Source organism: Corella eumyota, chromosome 3 (genome assembly GCF_963082875.1).
Source record: "Corella eumyota chromosome 3, kaCorEumy4.1, whole genome shotgun sequence".
NCBI lineage: Eukaryota > Metazoa > Chordata > Ascidiacea > Phlebobranchia > Corellidae > Corella > Corella eumyota.
In genome coordinates, this window is record NC_137492.1 from 5611499 (window position 1) to 5634848 (window position 23350).

General features: G+C 28.0%; 3 protein-coding genes across 3 annotated transcripts; 1 reads left to right on the forward strand and 2 right to left on the reverse strand.

Moving 5' to 3' along the window:
• Positions 1-764: 764 nt before the first annotated feature.
• On the reverse strand, positions 765-5476 carry LOC145745466 (uncharacterized). Its single transcript, XM_082563553.1, has 10 exons — positions 5223-5476; positions 4620-4892; positions 3403-3579; positions 3240-3330; positions 2859-3077; positions 2465-2586; positions 2018-2109; positions 1758-1918; positions 1296-1435; positions 765-1059 (listed from the first exon to the last, which is right to left on the reverse strand). The coding sequence occupies exons 1-10, from the start codon at positions 5397-5399 to the stop codon at positions 973-975; spliced, it is 1539 nt and encodes a 512-aa protein (XP_082419679.1). The 5' UTR covers positions 5400-5476; the 3' UTR covers positions 765-972.
• Positions 5477-7375: 1899 nt separating this feature from the next.
• Positions 7376-19563, forward strand: LOC145745803 (cohesin subunit SA-2-like). Its single transcript, XM_082563964.1, has 28 exons — positions 7376-7508; positions 7819-7941; positions 8316-8462; positions 8725-8802; positions 8891-9017; positions 9172-9323; positions 9451-9501; positions 9822-9968; positions 10319-10497; positions 11035-11167; positions 11328-11420; positions 11805-12026; positions 12393-12565; positions 12722-12791; positions 13163-13306; positions 13604-13711; positions 14179-14232; positions 14533-14730; positions 15384-15564; positions 15896-16025; positions 16303-16405; positions 16606-16754; positions 16830-16961; positions 17178-17307; positions 17647-17742; positions 17894-17997; positions 18966-19155; positions 19373-19563. The coding sequence occupies exons 1-28, from the start codon at positions 7428-7430 to the stop codon at positions 19385-19387; spliced, it is 3510 nt and encodes a 1169-aa protein (XP_082420090.1). The 5' UTR covers positions 7376-7427; the 3' UTR covers positions 19388-19563.
• Positions 19564-19756: 193 nt separating this feature from the next.
• LOC145746462 (ras-related protein M-Ras-like) lies at positions 19757-22291 on the reverse strand. The gene is made up of 6 exons (XM_082564751.1): positions 21897-22291; positions 21557-21616; positions 21381-21474; positions 21139-21238; positions 20909-20988; positions 19757-20689 (listed from the first exon to the last, which is right to left on the reverse strand). The coding sequence occupies exons 1-6, from the start codon at positions 22087-22089 to the stop codon at positions 20617-20619; spliced, it is 600 nt and encodes a 199-aa protein (XP_082420877.1). The 5' UTR covers positions 22090-22291; the 3' UTR covers positions 19757-20616.
• Positions 22292-23350: the final 1059 nt, after the last annotated feature.

Here is a 23350-nt window from a genome sequence, read left to right on the forward strand (position 1 = left end):
TGCAGCCTATAAGACTAATTTACGGCCAACAGTATCATTTACAATAAGTCAGGATTACGGTTTGTTTTTAAGTAATGTTAAGAAACACTCAGTATAGTCCTGATATATTGTGGTTTGTGTCCTATCTACTAATTAGTTTGTTTAGAGTTGAATGCCAAAATACAGATCCGAAAAAGTAATGTAAAAAAAATAAATGTAAAAAAGTCTTGACTTCGCTTTAACCCAATTGTTTTAAGGCTTCATTGTCCTATATTGATAATTTAGGAAATGTGCTTTATCAATAAGGTAGTATGCGCAAAAACTTTAATTACATTTTTTAGTTTCTTAATAAATGTTAACTTAAACCATACATTGTTTTTTCCCTCTAAGAATTATATTTTTGTAGATGACTATTTTAATAATTGGCAATTAAAAGTTAGTTTTTTAAATATAAAATATGGTTTTTGGCAATAACAATAAAAAACAAAATGTATTCATTTTTGTTTAGGTATTAATATTAAATATTTGTTTGTTTGTTTTAAATTATATTTAAAATTTTTATAGTTTTAATCAATTTATTCTAAAACTATAAATTTGTTATTATTTGTACATAAAAAATAAATTAAAGAATAATTATAAATATATTATTTAAAATTTTTATATGTTTTTTTTTTAATTTAATTAATAAATATTTTAAATTTTAATTTATTGTCATTTGAATAATTCTATTTTTCTTTATAAAATATTATTGTCTATGTCTAAAAAGGACACATAAAAAATATTTTACTATAGTTGCGCATTTATTTAAAAGAGCAATTAACTAACAGATAAATAACAAAACTTTTAAACCTTTTTCGCTAATTTAAAAATTGTAACTAAGATGTCAAAACTAGATATAAAAAATTGACTAGTAATATAATTTGACAAGTTGACTTGCTAGCCTACTAAATTAGCGAGCTGTAATCTTATAAGATAATAAACAATTGTAAAAATTTAAGGACAGATGTCGCCTTTGATGACTCTGTCTTTGCAACAAACAGATATTTTCGGATCGTATACAATTCTATTATCACAACATGCCTACAAAATTCAAAAAATTATATTAATTCATTATTGAGTAAGCAATTTGTTTTTTTTTAATTGTTATAATTTAATTACACTTTCATTTTTTAATTCAAAAATGCATTTAAAAATATATTTTCGTATTGGTGTCATCTTATTTTAAAAATCAAAAAAGAACAAAAACAATTTAGTTGTTTTTAAATAAAGTTTTAATTCATTAAATTTTGAAGTTTTGTTTTAAAGAAATGTCTTACTTTTATAGAAGTTGGGTAAGGTTTTCCCTGACATGGGCCACAACATGCATCGGGTTGAATCAAACCATTTCCTTTTCTACATTGTGAAATGTCGAATCGATTTCTACATAAGCAACTCTGCAGGCAGGGATCCGAATTATCTGTGCGTTTAAAAAAATAAAATTTTAGAAAGTTATTTTGGTCGTATATTATTGTGTAATATCGACTTAGTTAAATAAAGCTTTGTACCAATACAAAATTTTAACAGCAAAGTCATTGTTTTTTTCTTGCAGTCAGGCGACAAGTTTTGGTATTATAAAAAAGATATAGCGCCTCCAATGGTAAAGTAAGACGATCAAACAACATACCCAAGGGCAGAGCGCATTAAAATATTTAATCTCAGTCTAACTTAAATTACTGCCAGTCGAAGTAAACAGTCGTTTTAAGTTGAAATAAACTGTTTTATTGTTTTCTACCACTTACCTCTGACATTAACCGTAGTTTCGTCGTAAACTACTGGCTCACCATCAGTCTTATTGGCAAGATTTTGAGAAATAACATCTTTTAATACTTGGTCTGTTAGTTTTCGGTTCGTCGATGGCGGAATATAGGAAATTATGCCGATATCAACTCGGGTTGTGTTACTAAATTGAAAAAAATTAATAAATGGTAATATATATAAAGATACCAGCTAATAAAAGTGCAGTCGTGTTTATTTGATTTTTAAAAAAATATAATTTTACTTTTCATTTCCATCGGGGTCTGTTCCGTTTATAATGTCGACTATTTCATTGAACACTCCCGTTACATCAATGTTGACGAACAATTTATTGACCTACAAAAAATAGTTTTTAAGATTTTTTTTAATTGATTACATTTTACAATTCTAAAGTTTTATCTTAGTGAATTTCTGTAACATCACAAAAATCCATTTTAACGAATGTGCATGTGACCAAAAACGATATGTCTAAAAACGCCATTTACCCAAGAATAGGTCATTTTTCAATAACCCCATTTTACCCTAACTTGTTCATGTAAAATGTCTTTAATTTAAAAAAAAAATATTAATCTAAAGTTACGATGAATGTTGTTTTTAAAATTTTGGTTTCGAGAAAATAATAACTCAATTGGGTTTCTATAATATTGGCAAATATCATCTTGCTACTATTTTATAGGTAGTTTATCCTCACCGATTCTTTAATTGTTTCTAGAAATTCTTCTGTAGGTTTACCATCATTAAACCAGACAACCATTGGATCATTAAGTCGTAAAACACCGACAGTTGTTACAAACTGACGCGTGGCGTTGAAATCTAAGTAAATTAGACATTCGTTTTAATTTCTCTACTATTAAATTGTTAAACTTATAGAGTAGTTTTTGGTACTTTGATGCAGTCTTAAATTAGCACTTTTGTGAATTTTGACCCTTTTAATATTAACTGGACGTTTTTTGTTGGGCATGTCAGCAGTAAGCATCGTTAGCGCCTCTACTCAAGAACCTTGTAAAGGCAATGTAAATACACACCCAGTGCTTTTAACCCAGGACCAAACGTGTTTTTATTTTTTTAATGCAATAAAAACCTACCCATGCAGGAAAACGTTGATTGATCCCAGTTATATTCGTAATAATCAGAATCATATAGACATTGAATTGTCTGATTTGTTACTCCAGGAGAGATGGAAAATGTAGCCTGACATGTGAACACTGCATAAAAATTCCATCCCAGACTATTGTTTCTTGTGTTTTCGAAGAAAAACTGGTACATTCCTCGTTCATTTTCAGGAAAATCAGGACAAGGTCCCGCTATAAAAACAATATAAATAATATTTGAATGAACCTAAAATATAAGCCAACTTTATAGAAAAGCTATATAAACTTATATGTTCTAAACACTTTGTTTTTTTTAAAGGTATTTTAAATGAACTATAAAGGAAAATACAATTATTGTCTGAAAATTGCACTTACTGAATGTTGTACATTTTAAGGGATCTGTTATATCGATCACATGTCTTCCAGGTCGAACTGAATATTTCGATCTATCCAAGAGTCTGGAAACCTATTCAAATAAAAACCAAAATAAAATAACTGAGTTTTTAAATATCCTAACATGTATACAAATATTTCTTACGTTTTGGTTGGCATCTCCTAGTATATAAAGATCACACGACTCTGTGACGTCACCAGCTACAAATATTCCAGCTTCGGTGGTTTCTGATTTAAAGAATTCCCAGCTAGAGAAGTCGTAATTGTAGATTGCATAACTCCGAACGCCGTCCGAGGTAACCACAATTTGAAATATATTTTGCTATATAACAAAAAGAATTAAATTATTTGAATAATTGTCTATACTGCGGTTTTGCACATATATTTTTACATATAAAAATGGTAGAAAAAAAATTAAAAATGTGTATATTAAATGAATAGGGCTGTTTGATATAGAAATAAAGAGTTATTTACAAATTCGCCACTCCGTTTTTTAAGAAGTTGTATTTTGTTTGTTATAAGCCTTGCATTATATTCAGCTTTTAGGCTTTAAATATGGTTTAATGACGGTTTGTATAAGCTTATTAGGCCCAACCCAGATTGTTTAAAATAGTTGTTAGTCAACTTAGTTTCTATAGAATTTTTTTTAAACACTAAAAGGGTGTTTTTGTATTGTTTATAATTTTGAACTAATCCTCTCGAGTTTTACATTAATAATTTAAAAGTTTTTTGTATTAAAAATGTGTTAAACATATTTTTTCTGGTAGCTATACACCAGTTTTGCGAATATTGAAATATTTTAACGCCTAAGGCAACTTAAGAATACGTCAATGTTGTTTTATAATAGGGAGAATCTAAAAACCTTTCTCAAACCTTTTCCAGGTTTTATCATTTATGGAAGAAATAACAATAACTAAAGGTAGCATCAAACTGATAAATTATTACTCAAAATTATTGTACTAAACTAAACAATATCCAAACATAATTTACTAATTTATAATTCAAAACACATCAAATTGAAAAATATGCTCAGATATCATTAAATAATACCGTGCTTAAAATTTAAAATGTTTAATTTAAAATAGTTTAGTAATTTAAATTTAATGACAATTGGGAGCTCCGCCTTTATAGTTAAGTCAACATATTAGATTTTTATTTCGTTATTAAATACAACGGTTTTTAACAATAGATTATATGTTGTACAAAATTAAAAATAACTTATCTTCAACTAGTAAACTGAAAACATCAAATAAGTAATTTGTAAATACCATGTAAATACCAACACAACATAATTATCCTTCTTTTACTAGTTTTTAGAATTGTCAACTAATTAGATGGTAAATTAAAAAAGTATAAACTTACTGTTGATGTATTTTGCATTGAAACCATTCTTTCCCAAGTTACAACCAAGGCATATGTTGGAACAAAATTAACATTTCGAAACACTCTTGACATTCCTACATCACGTGATATCTTCGTGAAGAGAGTGTCGTCAGATAGTAACTGTCTATAATATATTGAACTGTTTTTTCCAAGTTCTTCGTTAAATAAAGATGCTAACACGATATTTTGGGTTAACAATTGTCGTCGTGGATCCGTTATTTCGTTGTAAGATAAAGCTCCAACGCTGTTGATCTACATATATAAAAAAATTAAAATTGTTTTGTATTTTTAGTATATTACCAGGCCTTACATTTAAGGACTGTGAAATCCTTTGAATGTGTTTTAGAGTATAGCTTAAGGTTAATATATTATGTTTTAAATGTACTTTGGGACGTTTTCAAACCTAGTAGCTCATCTTATTGTGATAATATTTTAAAATCTTCAGATAAAAAAAAATCAGTTTTGATATTGATAAGAGTTTAGCATAATAAGACTTTCTTATTTTTTGTTTAATAATTTTATCTTAAGAAATTTAGTTTGTGGCACCTTCGTATTTATTGCTTATATTAAAAGTTAAGTTACCCAAATTCTTGAAAGATCACCCGACCCAAGAAACGGAATGCTTAATAAAAGGTTAAGTTGGGTTGATGTTCCATTAACTAAAGTATCTCCATTGGATGGTCCATAAGGATAAGTAGAACATTCAGTTGACCAAACAACAAAAGTTAAAACATAAAAAAAGGAGACTCCGAACCGCATATTTTAATTTTTTTTAAATACTTTTATTTCAAGTTTTAGTTTTTTTACATACTTTGTTACAAAAGTTAGGTTATAAACTGCCTAAAAACATTTAATTTATAGACATTTAATTAAAGAAAACAACAGAAAGAAATAGTTCTAATACGTTTATAATCTAACTTAACAATTCTGATAAACAAAATATTTACTTATATATTTAAAAATCAAAATATCTTTACTTTTTAACACAGTCAACTTTAGTTACATTACATTTCAAAGCTATATTTTCCTAAATTGTGACTATGCTTATTGTCACAAGCTTTTTAGAAACCCATTTACTAATGTGCTAATTAAATTAATTGTCCTAAATGAAGTCTATCTCGAATATATAAAATTTGACATAATACGCAATAAAAACTAAGCTAAGGTATTTTATGTTCGGATATTTAGTGCTTGCGCATGTCGACGTCGTATAATAAAAACAGCCTACAGCTATCGATAACTGTAACACAGCACATTGGCTAGTTGCTTAGATTAAAAACCAGTTTGACCAGACAAAAAATACACCTAGCGTTCGAAATAAGAAAAAGATTTCTTAAAATTAGGGCTCTATGCACTTAGGGCTCTTTGTTGAAATTAGGGCTCTTTGTTACTCTCAAATATTATCAAGTTTAAAATCATGTCTTTAAAACTAAAAACCGAGGCCAATAATTAAAAAAAAATTCCGTCTGGACAGCTATGTTTCGTTATTTTATTACCAACCATTCTTTTTGCTAACATTTCTGTTTCACATTTTAATTTGTGAACAGAAAATAACTCATCATAGGCAAAAAAAATCATAGGCAATTTTACATAATTTAAAATATCCCAAGGCAATAAGGATAATTTAACTTTAATGAATAAGTCTATTTTTAGTATATTTCGTGATATTTTTTATTTAAAATATGAAGAAATAAACACATTTTAACCTTTTTACTTGACTGAAAAAAATATTAACTTGTAAAACTATTTTTAATGCGGTTAAGACCCACCTAACTTTCATACACTTAACCAGTCCATTCACCATCTTACACAAATAGCCTAGTTCCTTGTGATACATTCCAAAAACATATTTGATCTAATAAATAATAAAACACAATATATAAATTTAACATTTAACTTAATGTAAAAAATGTAATGACATGCTTCATAAAAGCTTTTTTAAAAACGTGGACTAGGCGTTTATTTTCGACGTGTATAAAATACCTGTGACGTGTGTAAGGCATTAAGTTAACTTCCTTCAAGTAATGTATTAAGTTAATGGGATCTATTGCTTTCCGGCTGGAAACCAATGCAGTTAATTAAATAAAAAATAAATTCAAGTGTTAAGGACCTAAGATATCCATTTTATGTTTTTTAATTAATGTTATGTCTTTAACATCTGTTTTTTTATTTTGTGAGAAACCTTTAAACTTTTAAACTTATTCTAACAAAAAGTTTGTAAATATTAAGATTAACGCTGCTTCCTGAAAGCCAGCGCTAGCAGTTGTCACTTTGATTACTTTTTTAAAATTAAAGCATCATTCAAAATATACTATGTGTAATTCAAAATTACGCATTTTGGTACCATTTATTTAATTCAAAATAGCAATAACCTCCCACAACTATTAGGCTCTTAAGTTGGCCCTGCCGCTCATCAAAATGTTATTTTATTTGTAAAAATTGATAACTATTTAAACATTAGACCTTTAGAATATTTTATTAGTTTATGTTTAGTTTTTAATATTTTTTTTATTGCCAATAATAAATTGAAAAATATTTGTGTAAAAATTGAGGATAAACCTATTTAATATTCGAAAGTATTTTTAAAACGCGCGTAAAAAACTAGTTGGTGGTAAAAAAAGATGGAGTTTATATTTTAGAATTTAAAATGTTAGATCTAGTCATACTTTTACACTATCATACAGCCAAAAATGTTTACGTTTACCTAATTTTTAAATTATATTTTTGTAGACAGTTTTGTTGTTGTATAATGAAATACTCGATGCCTATTTTTTTGTAAAATTGAAAATGTATTCCCATCATGAGGAAGATAGTGATGGGGAGGAACAATTTCGGACCCCTAAAAAACGAAAAAGCGCTCAAAATTCTGTATGTAATGTTAAGTGTAAATCAAAATATTAATATTTTTAAGTTTTTTTTATATAAATTAATAAAACAAAAAATTTTACATAAACCAACAGACCAACAATAACTGATGTGATTACTATGTGTATATGACAAAAATAATTTATGTATTGTTGGTAGTTTCTATATTAAGAATATTTTGCAATTTTATTTAATTTGTTTTAAATAAATGTAAATTATTATGATCAGATGAGTATGAAATATGCTTTAAAATATTTAAATATTAAGGCAAAAACCATATTACTGACGATAAATTACAAAATTATTAATTCAGGCGTCAAAAAGAGCTCGACAGGGTGTCATAAGTGATATGAACGATATTTCATTATATGAGATAGTTCGACATGGAAAAACCGCTATGACTGTCGTTGTGGATGACTGGGTTGAAGCTTATGAGGTATAACTTACTAATTTATTAATATTTTGTTTTTATTTTATTCTCGATATCAGAAGACCAGACTCAACAGTATATCGCAAAGAAACATATTTTAATGGACTTAAGTAGGTTTGGATATTAAATATTAATCATAGTGTTTGGTGATTTTTCGGTCAAATGGTTTTTAGCTCAGCAAAATTTCGGACTGTTTATAGCATTATCCAAGAACTTTAAACCATGCAAGCACTGGGAATTGAACCTTTGACCCTTAAAAAACTACAGAGGTTACACACAAATAAAATTCAAGTCAGAGGGTCAAACATAAAAAGTTTAAGTATCTTTGTTGTTTTAAAAAAATATTTTCTATAAAAACTATAAACAAAGCTTATTATTAGACGGATCGAAATGGAGCTCTTTTAGACCTTATTCAATTCTTTATAAATGCGGCTGGTTGTCGGGGAGTTGTTACGGCCCAAATGGTGCAGGAAGCAACTGAAGGGTTTCAAGATATCATTAAACGAATGACAGAAGAATTTCATGAGGTAGTTTCTTGATATTGTTTAAAGTTTTTTTTTAGATAAAATTTATTCAAATTTTATTAAATAGGCCTACTACTTCAAGCTAGTTAATTAAACAGAAATATCATATTGTTTTTATTCTTTAACCTTTTTTATTTAAAATAAAAATATATACTTTAATTATATATATGTTATGTTTGGTATTGTTTTATTTTCGCCTTTGTGTGTTACTCTTTTTTTTTAATTTTATGATGCAAATGTTTTTCTACTTTGTTATTTTTTAAAGGACAGTGGAGATTATCCTCTAATAGCTTCTGGAGCTCAGTTTAAAAAATTTAAATCCAATTTCTGTGATTTTGTTCAGGTAAAATAAATTTCTAAAAAAATTTTATGAATAAAATCAAAATTATGACATTTTTTTTAATAAAATCTTAAACTTTTTTTTTATCTAGGCCCTAGTTCGACAGTGTCAATACCAAATTATTTACGATCAAGTGATGATGGACAACGTTTTAACTTTACTCACAGAGTTGAGCAACTCCCAAGTTAGAGCTTTCAGACATACATCGACCCTGGCTGGTAAAAACATCAAATTAACAGACTTTTTGACAATTATTTTAAAAAAAAATTGATAAATTGATAAAAAAAATTGATTTTTATTATTAAAATTTGGTTATTATTTCAAAAACGCTACTGATTAAATTAAAGATTAATTTTTTTTTGTTTTTTTCAGCGATGAAACTCATGACTGGTCTGGTGAATGTTGCCTTGCAATTAAATGTAAGCCTAGATAACACACAAAGACAATATGATGCCGAACAAAACAAAAGCATCAGCAAAAGAGCTTCAGAAAAACTCGATATATTATTGCAAAAAAGAAAAGAGGTAACAAGAATGCAATACGGTTAACTATTTAATACATTTAGTATTTGAAATTGTAGGCTATAAGTGCCACACAGAGGCTTACAGACTTTATTAACTTTATTTTTGAATTTTTTAAATATTTTTGTAGCTAGAAGAACAGCAAACTGAAATCGAAGGAATGTTAAATGGAATTTTTAAGGTAATTAAATCCTACCCAATGTTAATTTTTTCTCTTTGTTTGGCAACAAGATCTTTGGAATATAATTTTAAGATTTTTTGTTTACTTTTAAATGTTTTATATAGTATACACTAGTAATTTGCCCGCTCACAGTCTGCTTTTTTTATTGTCCCAATATGATTGCAACTATCAACTAATATTTGCCCAGGAACATTTACATATATACCTGCATACCAAAACATTTTTTTTTTTGCTTTTAAGGGCAGTTTCTATTTCATATTTTTTATGTATATAGATAGCATGGTAAAGATTTTAATAAATTTTACATTTCATTTTGATAGGGAATATTTGTGCATCGATATCGGGATTACATAGCTGAGTTACGAGCTCTGTGCATGGAAGAAATCGGAGTTTGGATGAAATTGTTTCCTAAAGTATTTCTCACCGACAGCTATTTAAAATATGTTGGCTGGACTCTTCACGACAAGGTAATTTGTAATTTAAAAAAAATCGTTACATTTGATTTAGCAAAAATGTTTGTTAATTTAACTTTAACTAAAATGCTAAACCACCTAAAGCAATAACATAAGCTCTTTGGTTTGTTTCCAAATGCTTTCATTTTGTTTCCTTAAGTAAGACATAAACTGTACAGTTCTTATTTCTGCTAACCCCAATCAGAAGGTTAATGACTAGGTAAGTATAATCAAACTGGCAAAAATACAATAAATGATTCTGCAGGGCAAAAAATTAAACAGCTGTAGCCAGCATTTTTAAATCAATAACATTTGGTACTTTTTTTTTTTTTTTTTTTACCATACTGAAAAATCCTTTTTTGTAGCAAAAAGAAGTTCGATCAAAATGCTTGCAAACTTTAGCTGCACTGTACAGTAATAACGAAATGACGCAAGACTTAAAGTTGTTCACGAGTAGATTTAAAAACCGAATTGTGTCGATGTCATTGGACAGAGAATTTGATGTTGCTGTTTTGGCCATCAAACTCCTGACACTTATTCTTTCGTAAGTTTTTATAAAACATTTGTTATATTAAATATGAAATATGTAATTTTGGTTGATCTTTGGATAATTTGAAAGAAGTTAGATATGACCAGGAGTTGTGATCAAAAAGTGTAAACTCTTAGGGTTATTTCAAAACTGGTGAATCTAATTTTGGTCTTAATTTAGTGAATCACATTTTGGTCTTAATTCTTGTTTATGTACAAATCAATTTATCAATTTCTCTTTTTTTTGTTCACTACATTACAATATTTTTTTATGTTTACTGATTAATGTTGTAAAAACTGTAAATTTTAAACATGATGAAGTGTTTAGAGCACTTTAATTTACCATGTGAGGTTCTTGGTGCAATTCCCATTGCTTTTATGCTGTAGCACTCTTGAGTAAGGTGCTAGTTTATTATTATTTAATTATAAATAATAATATTCCAAACCATCATAATTGACTTAAGTCTGGGCTCTGTTTCTAATTGTTTAGGCTGTAAAGTCAGCCTTTTTATATTAAGGATATAAATTAACAGAAAAAAATTAATGTTTGTAGAAATTGTGGATATGACACTCCAGTCCTCTCAGATACAGACAGTGAAAGTATTTATCAACTGGTTTACTCCTGTCATCGTCCTGTTGCAGTGGCTGCTGCAGAATTTCTAAACAAGCAAATCTTCATGAACAAGGTTTTAATTGGTTTATAAATAAAGTTAATATAATAAAATTAAATTTAAAATTTTTTTGTAAAAAATAAACTTGTGACTAAACAAAAATTTTTTGTTTCATATTTTTGTGAATTTTGTGTTTAAATTTAAAATGTCTTATAAAGTTTTTTTATTTTTATAGGACCTAAATGCGGGGTACACTAAACGTGGAAGAAAAAGAAGTCCTAACACTCCAATGATAACCAACCTCGTGTTGTTTTTCATAGAAAGTGAGGTAAAAAGAATTTAAGTAAAACTTGACTTGGAGTGAAAAAGTATATGAACTTTTTATAATTGCAAAAATATTATTTTGTGATATTTTAAAAATTTTTTTATAATACTTTAAGGGGATAAGTTTTTATATTTTTTTTTGTAAGGGTGTTTAGTTGTGACGTGTTTTAGCTATAAGTAAATGTCGGGCTCAGGGCAAATAGTGTGGCATCAGTAAACTCAAACCAGAAACCTCTAGGCTTTTTATCCAAACTACCAGACATATTTTGTGATTTCTAAAAAAGATTTTAAAACATGGTTCCTTTAATGTAAAAGTTACCTGTCACATAAAATAAAAATTGTTACTTTCACATTAAATTAAAATTGATGCAATGCAAATATTTTACAGCTGCACGAACATGCGACCTATTTGGTTGATTCTTTGTGGGATGTAGCATCCGGAATGTTAAAGGATTGGGAGTGTATGTCAGATTTGCTTCTGGAGGAACCTGCAAATGACCAGGATGCGCTAAATGAGAAACAAGAAAGTGCTTTGGTTGATATTATGGTGTGTTCTATTAAACAAGCAGCAGAAGGAATTCCACCAACTGGCAGACAGGGTTATAGCAAAGTAAGTTGTTTTAAATACAGTTGTGTTTTTTGTATATCTTTATGGTCGATGTGAGAAGGCTAACTTTGCAGCATATCATTTATTACCCTGACCAAATCTTGAGTTATCTTTGGCAGTTTTTGATACTATTTAGCATACACCAAATATTTTGACCTGCCAATTGGTTATTAGCTTTGCAGAAGTTCTATTTATTGCACCTTACTTAAGTCACTCTTACATGGAAGCAGTGGGAATCAAACCAATGACCTTACATTGTAAAGCCAAGTGGTCCACTATATCTTTTTTATACAACATAAATTATTTTTTTTTCATCGATTTTTTTTAATTGTTGTATAAACTTTATCTAAACATCACAATTTTATTTAGAAAATTGCTTCAAGGGATCGTAAGATGGCAATTGAAGACACAATTGCTTTGACTGAGCATTTTATTGTAGCACTTCCAAATCTGTTAAGGAAATTTCAAATGGACAAAGAAAAGGTTGCAGGACTTTTACAAATTCCAAGATTTTTTAACTTGGAGTGCTACACATCCAGTAGGTAAGAAAACTGCAATACAGACATTTTTTTCCTTGTCATAAAAAGATGATTGCCTTTCGAGCAAGAATGGTAAATTTAAACAAATTACAAAAAAATGTAGTTAAATCAGCATAAAAAAATAAACTAAATCAATGAATATAAAATGTATTACCTTAGGTTGGAAAAACACTTAGATGATCTTTTGGAGCAAATGGCAATTATTGTTGACAAGCATACAGACACCGAGGTAAATTAGGGTTGACTTCGACATACGACCAGCAGCGCATTGTAGTGGTCAGAACACTTGCTTTCATTGCATCTGTTCCTGTGTTCAACCCCCACTGCTCTAATGCTGTAGCGCACTTAAGTAAGGCGCTATAAATGTATACAATCCTGTTGAGCTGATACTTATTAAGCAGCTTGCCGAAGGCAACACGATACTGGGTCGAAGTAACTGATGATGTTACTCTATGTTTAGGTGATAAAGTTGACCTTTCCACAAGGATAAATAAATATGAAACAAAACAAAAAATACTATAAAACTATTTAAAAATATTTTTATTAGATTAAATTTTTTTTTCTTTTAAATAAATTCTATTTTAAAATTTTATTTATAAGGTACTAGAGCAAGTTTCACATACATACAATCATCTTTCTAATGACGAATATGCGATATACAGTTCTGTGTCTGTTTCAAAAAGAAACATGATTTCGTCGAAATCGGAAAACTTTCAACTTGCACTTGCTATATTTAAAGATGCCGTAAGTTTTTTCTTTTTGATCCATAATATGTGTTGGTATTATTCTTTCGTGTTGGTATTATTCTTTTTGACGTTTTTAATGAACTCTTACCTTAAACCTCTTTTAGAAATCCCTTTTGTTTCTAAAAAAAAAGAATCCCAAATTTAATAAGAAATGTTATTTTTGTTGCTTTAAATGCCAGTTACTAATTTTGTAGTGTAAATCTGCTTGCAATTAAATATTTAAAAAATTAAATACGAAATTATATTTTGTGTATGTTAGTATTTATTGACACCATATTTTATTTTTAAAAAACAGGGCAGTGAAGTTGAAGCCGAAGAAATTTATAATGTGAATCTGAGTTTGAAAAAGTTGACCTACTTGTACAAGTTCAACGATTTATTATTTCTCAACCTCTACACTCAGGTACTAAAATATTTTTTAAAAGTAAAAATACGTTTAAAAGGTTTTTTGTTAAAGTGTTATGTTACAGAGTTTTGCAATTTTGTAAAGGATGTAATAGCACGTTAGTATGGTTGACAATGAATCACAAAATGGCTTTAGAACCTTTAAAAAGATGTCTGTGGCACTCACAATTTAATTTTCAAAAATACTGTAAAATGATTAACATAAAAAAACAGGTTACCATATTTTTTGTGTAACGTAGAAAGTACCAAGTAGCATAGTGAATGTATACAAGCTAGTACTTTCTAGGTCATCACAAACAGGGTTTCCATTTTCTTTTTTTTTAATTAATTTTATTTTCATTTATTCAAAGTTAAAATCATTTTTGTGTTCAGTGACACCATTCTATGAATTTTTGAATATAAAAATAATATATGACTTTAAAATAAAATATTTCTAATTTATATTTGTTGTTTTTTTATTTAAAGGTTTCATCAATTATTGATGCCTATCAAGAAAACCATAATGCTATTCATCAACAGGTAAGCTTTAAAGTTGTTTAAGTTTTTACCAGCAGTTGTTAGAACACTTTACTACTTTATTCCCTCTGTTTGATTTCCACTGCTGCTATAAGTTTCTATAAACAATACTAACTCCTGCTGAACATTTAAATCTAAAATTACTGAAATTTTTTTAAAAGTAACTAAGCAAGTGTTACCCTATGTTTAGGCTGTAAAGTTGGCCTTTTTACATTGGGGATAAAATAAAAATATAAATACGTCCTAAACAATAAAATCTGGTGTAGATTTTAAATCCAAAAACTTTGTTATTTTCTTTTTAAGATGCTAGCCCATGCCGTGAATTACATTTACTACGAGCTCGTTTTTGCGTTTGCAAAAGTTAAAGAACTGAGCGATGCCTCTAACATTACCGAAGGAAACTCAGAAGAAACCAAACAAGCTATTTCAAGCCTTCGTCAACAAATTTCCGAATATATTCAACACTGTCAATATCTGCTCACGAACTGCCCTTACAAATTTGTAAGTAATATTGTATTGCTGAATTTTGTTTGTTATTTTTAATCCTGGATTCTGGATTATATCACTATATGACCAAGCCATTCTATAAAAAAACGAAAAATTTGTAATTCTGTTTTTTTTTTCCGTAAGGAAAGGGTTTAATTCGAAATTACACAAAAGGCAGGTAATAGATATTGAAAGTATACAAAATTTAATCAGAACACTGTTTTGATATAAAAAGATGTAAATGTAAATTGTGCAAACACAAAAGGTAGTAATTTAAAAAAATGCAAATGATATATATAATTCTGTTGGTCTTTGTAAGATTTTATAAGCAAAATTTTGTTAAAGGTTGAATGATGTTATCTTAATAGAAAGAAGGTTATATATATGACCGCTTAATTATTAAGCCTTTAAAATAAAAAAACTACTGTTTGTGGTGCATGCACCCCATAAATTGGTAATCGACCAAGTAAAAGCTAATAGATATATTTTTTGTAAATTCAAAAATATTAAAAAAACTTAAATTTAATTTTGCAATGTAAAAAAATATTTTTATATTCTGTAAAAATTAATTAAAATTATTTTGTATGTTTTTTTAAGGTTTATAAGTGCCTATCATATTAATATTAAATAAATTACTCCTATAAATTATAGCTATTGGTTTTAAACAGGTCCAAGAAGAAAGTTATATGTCCGTCTGTGATTTACTTGTGATATATGCTCCCCAGTTGGTGCACAGTTCACCGATGTTAAAAACTCTCGTTCGCAGGGCACCAGAAAGTTTACAACATTCTCTGATTGATTTTGTTAACGAGAATGTGTTTATTAGTATAGATGATGATAGTGATGAAAGTAAGTATTACATGGAATTATAAGGATAATATTTTATTTTTTAATGGACTTATTATTTTAAAAAACAATTTTTAAATACTTTTTATTGTTTTAAAAATATTTTTTTACATTTAAGTGATGTCATATTTTAAAAATGTTAAAACATTAATTATTTTTTTAAATGTGATTTGTGTATTAAATCAAAATGTTTTCTTTATTAATAAAATTCGCATTTAAATCCTTATCTTTACCAATTTTACACTTGTAGAGCTTATTAAAAAAAACTTAATCCAACTAAATTTAACCTTTTCTAATCATACATTGTAAAAAATCTTATATTTTTGTCATTTAGATGAGGATGACAATCCAAAAATTGATGCTCTTCATCGCCGAAGATCTTTTCTTGCTGCTTCATGCAAACTTATTGTATTTGACATGATTGACATGACGCTTGCTGCAACCATATTTCAACAATATATAAGGTATATTTGGTAATTTTAATTAAAAAAAGAATAAAAAGTCTAACTTTTTTTATTTTATTATTCCCTCATTATAATTTGTCTTGTAAAAAATGGTGTAATTTACATAACACTATTATTCTTCAAGTTGACTTTAAAAGTTAACAATATTAAAGCTTTGCCAGATTATTTTTAACTACATAAATATTTTTTACTAATTGTCTACATAATTATTTTATTTAAACAACTTGGTCATGGTTTTCACTTTATACTTACTACGAAAATTTTTGTATTTCTCCAGATTTTATTCCGACTATGGTGATATCATTAAAGAGACAATAAGTCGATCCCGACATATCAACAAACTTGTTTGTGCACGAACACTTGCTATTAGCTTAATGAAGGTATTAATTGCGACTGTTTTTTTATAGGTTTATGCATAACAGAATATCACTTGTTGATCTGTTCAGACCAAAGTTGCTTTTAACACTGGGATATTAAGACAATTGTTTTTTGGTTTGGCAGGAGTATGAACCATTAATAGCAATTTACCTAAGGGTACTACAACATATAAGCAAGTATAATAAAACATATTTGTTGTTAGTTGTTTGTAGCTACAGTTGCCGAACAAGGTGGTGTTTTAGACCAGAGTTCACAAGAGTATGGACACATGAAAGAACTCGCCCGACGGTTTGCCTTAACTTTTGGTTTGGATCTTGTTAAAACAAGGGAAGCAGTCGGTGAATTGCACAAGTAATATAATAAACCAAAATGCAAAACAAATTCAAAAAAATTTGGGTCCATTTTTTAAAAATATTTTTATTTTAGAAATGGAATCTTGTTTTCTCTGAAGCGGGATGAAGGAGAATATAACGAGTCATCTGCGCCGGTTAATTTGGGTTTTCTCGGAATATTGGTAGAGTTTTCTGCAAAACTGATGAAACAAGATAAAAAAACAATGTAAGTAACACATTTTTTTGTAAGAATACAAATTCATTTTTTTGTAGCAGTTTTTAAATTAAAATTCTAAAAATTGTAAACTTAAATTCTAGATAGTCTAAAGCCTTACTCTTATTTCTACCTTTTTTTTCACTAAAAAGAAGCCAAAAGTTAAATCATTAAAGTCTCAAAAAAGGTTAACTAAATCAATTGTGATGCTTTTTTTCTAAAATGCAGGGTTCAATATTTGGACAAACGAATAAAACCTTTCATGCTCTCAAACCAAGATCCTGCTTGGATTCCCTTGGTTTCATATCGCAGCTCACTAATACAAGGAGTAGATGATGATATCAGGGTACCTTTTAAGGTTAGCCATGTCAGCATGAGTTTTGAAATAAAAATACATAATAAAGCTTAGTGGACAGTATGTGTATGTATGTCCAATTTGAAATAAATTGAAATACTAATTGTTTTTGGTGTAAATTATCATTGGTATAGTCTAGTTGCAAGTGTCCATACTATTACAATTTAAATGCAGTCCATAGGGCGGGCAATTGTTAAGTGTTAATAATTCAAAAATGTAAAAATCATGCTTTACTATAAAATTTTATTAATTAATTTTAACTATAAATTTGGTATCACTAGTTGATTTCTATTTCTATTGGCTGTTTAAACATAAAACAAAATGAAAATATTAATTATACAGGGAAAACGAGGAAGAAAAAAGAAAACTGTTGAAGAAGAATTTGAACCTCCTGCAACTCCAGCATCTCCCGCGCTTTCTTCATCAATGTCTTCACAAGTAATTTAACTGTTATTTTTTATTGATAAATTCGTTATTTTTATTAAAAAAAAAATCATGGCCTAAACAGAACCTTTAAAGTTATTTTAGTTTTTTTTATATATTAAAAAAAAACAAATAATAATAAATTTGCGATGGTATTATATTATAGGCACCCTTAGGTCCTCCTATATTACAATCCACTATGATTAGAAGCGCAGAAGCAAACAATACAATTTCAGGCTCAGTTTCTGGGACTTCTCCAATACATTACCAGTATGTTGATTTTTTTATTTTTCAAATCATATTTATTATGTCAGGGATATTAAAAAAAAATTGTAAATCTTTTCAATTTTTGAATTTTTGATTCGTTGGCGAAAACGTTATTATTTTTAGAAACAGTAAAGTTAAGGGAAAATATTTTTCTAGTAGAAATACAGTTGCAAAGGATAACAGAAAAAAACAACCAAAGAAAAAAACAGGAGACAGTGTAGCTAAAGAATTGTTCAAGATTCCAAAGAAGACATTTATACCAAAAAATGTTGAAAAGTCTTATCAAGTTCTTACAGAATCAAATCAACGACATTTGACAGAATTACCAACAAGTAAAGATAGAGCAAAAAATAGATCAAGTCAGGCTTCAATTGACAAAGAAAATAATGCTGTAAACATACATGACCAAATTGGTATTGAAGTAAACAACAGCGAGAAAAAGAAGGATTCGGATGACCAATCTATTGAAGATTTAAATGAGAAGACTAAAACCAATAAAAAAGCAGCGGAAATTTCAGATACGGGTTTCGGATTTCAGCTAGATGACCCTTTTAAAAATATCGATACAAGCTATTTATCGTGGATTAATAATTCCTCTAGCGAAGGCGAAGATAGTGAAAGTGAGAAAAGTGATTTTGAAAGTCATCTTAACAAATTTGAAACGTTGCGAAGGGTGCAAAATGACAAGTCTATCAGAAAGAAGATAGCTGGTCTTAGAGAAAAGAATATCATGCAGAGTGATACAGATGACATGTGTCTTGATAAGTTAAATGCTAGTATGCACAGGTTAAGAAGTATTTCAGTTGACGAAGAGAGTTCAGATGATCCAGGTCACTTCTATTTTAAGAGGCCCAAAGCAAATTTTCGAACTAAAAAAAGAAAAAGGTACAATGAAGTTTTTGTGTGTTGTAAAGTATTTTCTCATTAATCTGTATTTAAAAAAAAATTTAAAAATTCTTTTTTTTGATGAGGTCACAACATATGCCTGGCTCTTCCCAGGTTGGCAACCAACATGATATGAGTTATCTTCAGTCTCCACAAATGCAGCCTCAACAGCATATGTATATGCAACAAAACATGGGCCAACAACAGCAAGGAGACCAGTATCAAGGAATGTTATCGCCGCAGATGCAGCCCCATAGCATGCCACAGCAATCTCCGGTAATTTAAATTTTATAAAACTTTTAAGTTTGTAATTTTGAAAATTCTACTCTATATTATATATATTCAAAATTAAAATTTTGGCAGTCTACATGTTTATAGAGTTGAATTTTAAAATTCACAAAACTTAAAAATACATATATTTTATATATTTAAAATTATATATTTTTTATTTTAAATAATTTTACTATTTAATGCCCAACTTCATTATTTATAGTACTATGGAACCTAAAGATCCTGTCTAAAGAAAAGAACGAGATTGTTTTACTTAAAAAATTAGGTTAAAACATGTAAATATGTTAGTTTGGTTGTTTGTGTCCTTCAAAAACTTTGTTGTAACAGTTGATAAAGTTTTGGAGTATTTTTGTTTTTTTTTCAGCTGTTTTTATGTTATTGTTAATAAATCATATTAAATAACAATTCTTTGTTAAAGTATGATAATGATATTTCGTGTTAGGATTGCCCCTTACATAAAAAAGGAATTGGTATGTAGTACTATCTAATTGGGTAGATTTTACTGGGTTTAAATTTATAGAATTTGATAACATATCTATGTTCTAAATTTGAAACACTTAATTTTATTTTTAGTAGTATAAAAAAATTCTATGTTATTTATTTTTAGTAGCAACAAAAGACAAAATTAACAAATTGAAATTGAACAGCATTTTTTTATAAGTAGAATTCATTTTTAGAAATGATAAAAGCAGCAATTTCGTCTAATACACTATTTGAGCATTAAACAAGCAAATTTTATTACTAGAACATTTAATTATTGGTGAAAAAAGTAATTTGTAATGCAAACATAAAAAAAGGCCGGTTTCGAACTTTTAAGTTTCAGTAACCAAAATATTTTTCCTGGACATAAATGAATAATGTAATAAATACATAATTAGAACATAAATATAAATACTAATATTTATACATCATTTGGGGGCGAAAAATCCTAATCTCATTACACTACTAGAAATTTGTATGCACCGTCATCAACAAAATATAAAGTTAATTCCAGTTTAATGCTTCTATTGAATTGGCACTGCAAGATTTAATCACATACTAAGAGTACACACCATTTGTTGTATTATTTTATGCTAACATCTTAAGTTAGATAATGTAACATATTTAGCATTTTGCTTTGGATTGATATTAATTTTGAAATGGTCAAGGCATCTTAAATACCCCTGTTTAAATAAAACATTTTAACACCAAATTTTATCCTGCTAATTTACCCAAGAAACATTATTATTAGTACATAAATGATTAAAATTTTTATGGCCATACTACTTTAATACTTGTGATATTAACAATACCAAAATTGAACAATTATTATTTTAATATGTATCTTAGCAAGATTGTTTTAAAGGCCAATTCCTTAAATGTTCGACAAAATTGTGCTTTTTTAGGGATAGCAAAGACCATGAAAAAAACCTTTGAAGATAATCGCAAAGGTCAACTAAAATGGAGTTACAAGATATTACAACATCTCTTTTTTTCATCAGTGTTTCCGTTAGTTGAGGCAGGTTGATTGCCTTGCAGTCTAAATTGGAAACAAATTAAAGTCAAACAAAATTTTTGTATTTCTTATACGGGTTAAACAGTTATTTTTCCAAAATACAATATACTCAAAAATTGAAAACATTTTAAAATATTACCTTTTAATAATAACAAGTTACAAAAAAAATATCAAAATAATTGCTAAACAATTTTTTATTAATCTTTCATTGAATAAATATGAGAATTTTGGGAAGATATTTACCTGATAATTCTAACTACATCTTGGAATGCCTTGTCAACATTTCGTGGAGGATCTTTTGCACTTGTTTCAATATAAGGAATCTGCAAAATAATCAAGAAAAAAAAATAAGAACTGTTCAGTAAAGAAGGTTAAATAAAATTGATATTTTGACTTGGGAGCAGTGGGAATCAAGCCTGGGACATTGTCCTGTGCTTTTACAACTGCGTCCCACAGTCTATTTTTATACTTACACCAAATTGTTTGGCCATTTCTTTTCCTTCCTCTTCTTGCACTACCCTTTGATGAACTAAATCTACTTTGTTGGCAACTAATAATGCAGGAAATCTAGTTCTGAAAACAGTATTAGTTTTAGTTGTTGTTTCTTAATAAAAAAAATGTTTTGTAAAAACTTTTTTAATAATTTGCTTTTTAATAAGGCAAAAAAATGTTTGTATTCTGAAGGCATAAACAACCTTATATTTTAACTACTTACTCGTCTTTTACTCTTAAAATAAGATCATGAAATTCTGGAACATGATCATAACTAGCTCGATCTGTAACACTGTACACAATAAGAAATCCATCACCTGCAAATAATAAAAAAATAAAATATTAAGGGTTACTTATGTAACAAATTGCATTAAAAAATGTAATTCTTTTGGTGTTAACCTGTTCGCATATATTGTTCTCTCATTGTACTAAACTCTTCTTGGCCAGCAGTGTCTAATACTAAATAAAAATATTAAAAAAGCATTATTAATTTGCACAAGGTTTTAAATATTATAACAAGGGGGTGTTATTGTTTCAGTGTATTTTTCTAATGACAAAACACGAAAATTAGGTAAAACTTTAGTTATCCATTTAATAATTGAACTTACTAATATTCGTATTGGTACTTATATGAATATTGTTGTTAAAATATTTAGCAGTTAATGTACTACAAATTTTCACAGTTTAACAACACAAATTACTCTACACTGTTTATTGCAAAAAAAATGTCAAATTATACCATCTAATATACACCACTGCCCATCAATATCGGTGTGTTGAATATAGGAATCTTCAATAGTTGGGTCATATTCTTCAACAAACATCTTTTGAAAAAATTGAATGGTAAGTGCACTTTTACCCACACCACCATCACCAACCACGACCAACTTGTAGGTCATAAGATTCTCGGTTTGGTTTGGAACGGCAGCCATTGTGTTTTATTAAGCAGTGGTGGCACAAAGTTTCTAAGTGTTTTTATTGCCTTAAAAGTTTTGCGTTTAAGAAAACTAGTCCAACTTCAGAAGCCTTTTCCAAACTTAACTCCAGGAAATTGCCAAGTAAAAACACGTTTAACATTTACTTAAATCATTTTATAAAATGATGTTTAACAATATTTAATTGACCACAAAGCAACATTCTAAAACATAAACAAGTAATAAAAAACGTATAATTCGTTCAGTTTGGTAAATTAATATTTTTTCATATGTAACTGGTATGATATTTTCGATACTATTAGAAATTGAATTTTTTAACATTGTTTAACCATACCACGTATTTTTTTATTTTTTTCAAGTCATAATAATTAGTTTACATTTCTACAAGCCTAGTGTTTTACAATAAAGCACATTTAAACTAATTTTAACAACTGCTTGAAATAAACATACACACTCAGTTTCGTACTCAGGTAATGAATTTAATTCGAGTAACTCACGCAAATTCACAAGCCCAAAAAGATTATTTTAAAGGTAATCACACCGCGCAATCGTACACTCAAAATACCCACACCCAACAACTACGTTGAACATTGATTTTGTATAAAAACAGCCCCGCTAGTGGCGCAAAATGACTTATATAGCCGAAATAGCTCATACACAAAAATACTATAATATATTTTTAAAACCCATTTCAATTTAATGGAACTTTTTTAACAACTCATGTATTCCACACGTTTGTGTAACTTAAAAAAATTACTTTCATGTTTTACAACATGACATTATTAATGCATAAAAATAAATAAAAAAGAAATCATTTTGAAAATACGAAGGCTCAGATAAGTCGGTAGGTTATGGGTTTAAAAATAGTAAAATTGCCCAAGTGATTTGTTAGAGCCACACAGCACCTCAATAAGAGAATTTTTTGTTTATTTTAAACTATTGCTTAAAAACGTGAGAGAATGTAAAATAAGAGTTACCTGAAAACACAAATTTTAATTTTTTTATGTTTGTTCATGGGACAACGTTAAGTTATTGTTTATCAGAAAATTATATCCAATCAGCTGATAAGTAAATATTCAATCAGCTGATAAACGAACAATGTTTTTATTGTTACGATTTTTTGTAATAAGGTAATCATTGTATCCATGAAAGTTATATAGTTACGTAACAATGAGTTAAGTTTTGTATAAAATTGTCTACATTTTTGGAATTTGTTACCGATCGTTTTTTAGTGGTATGTGATAGACATTTCATTTTA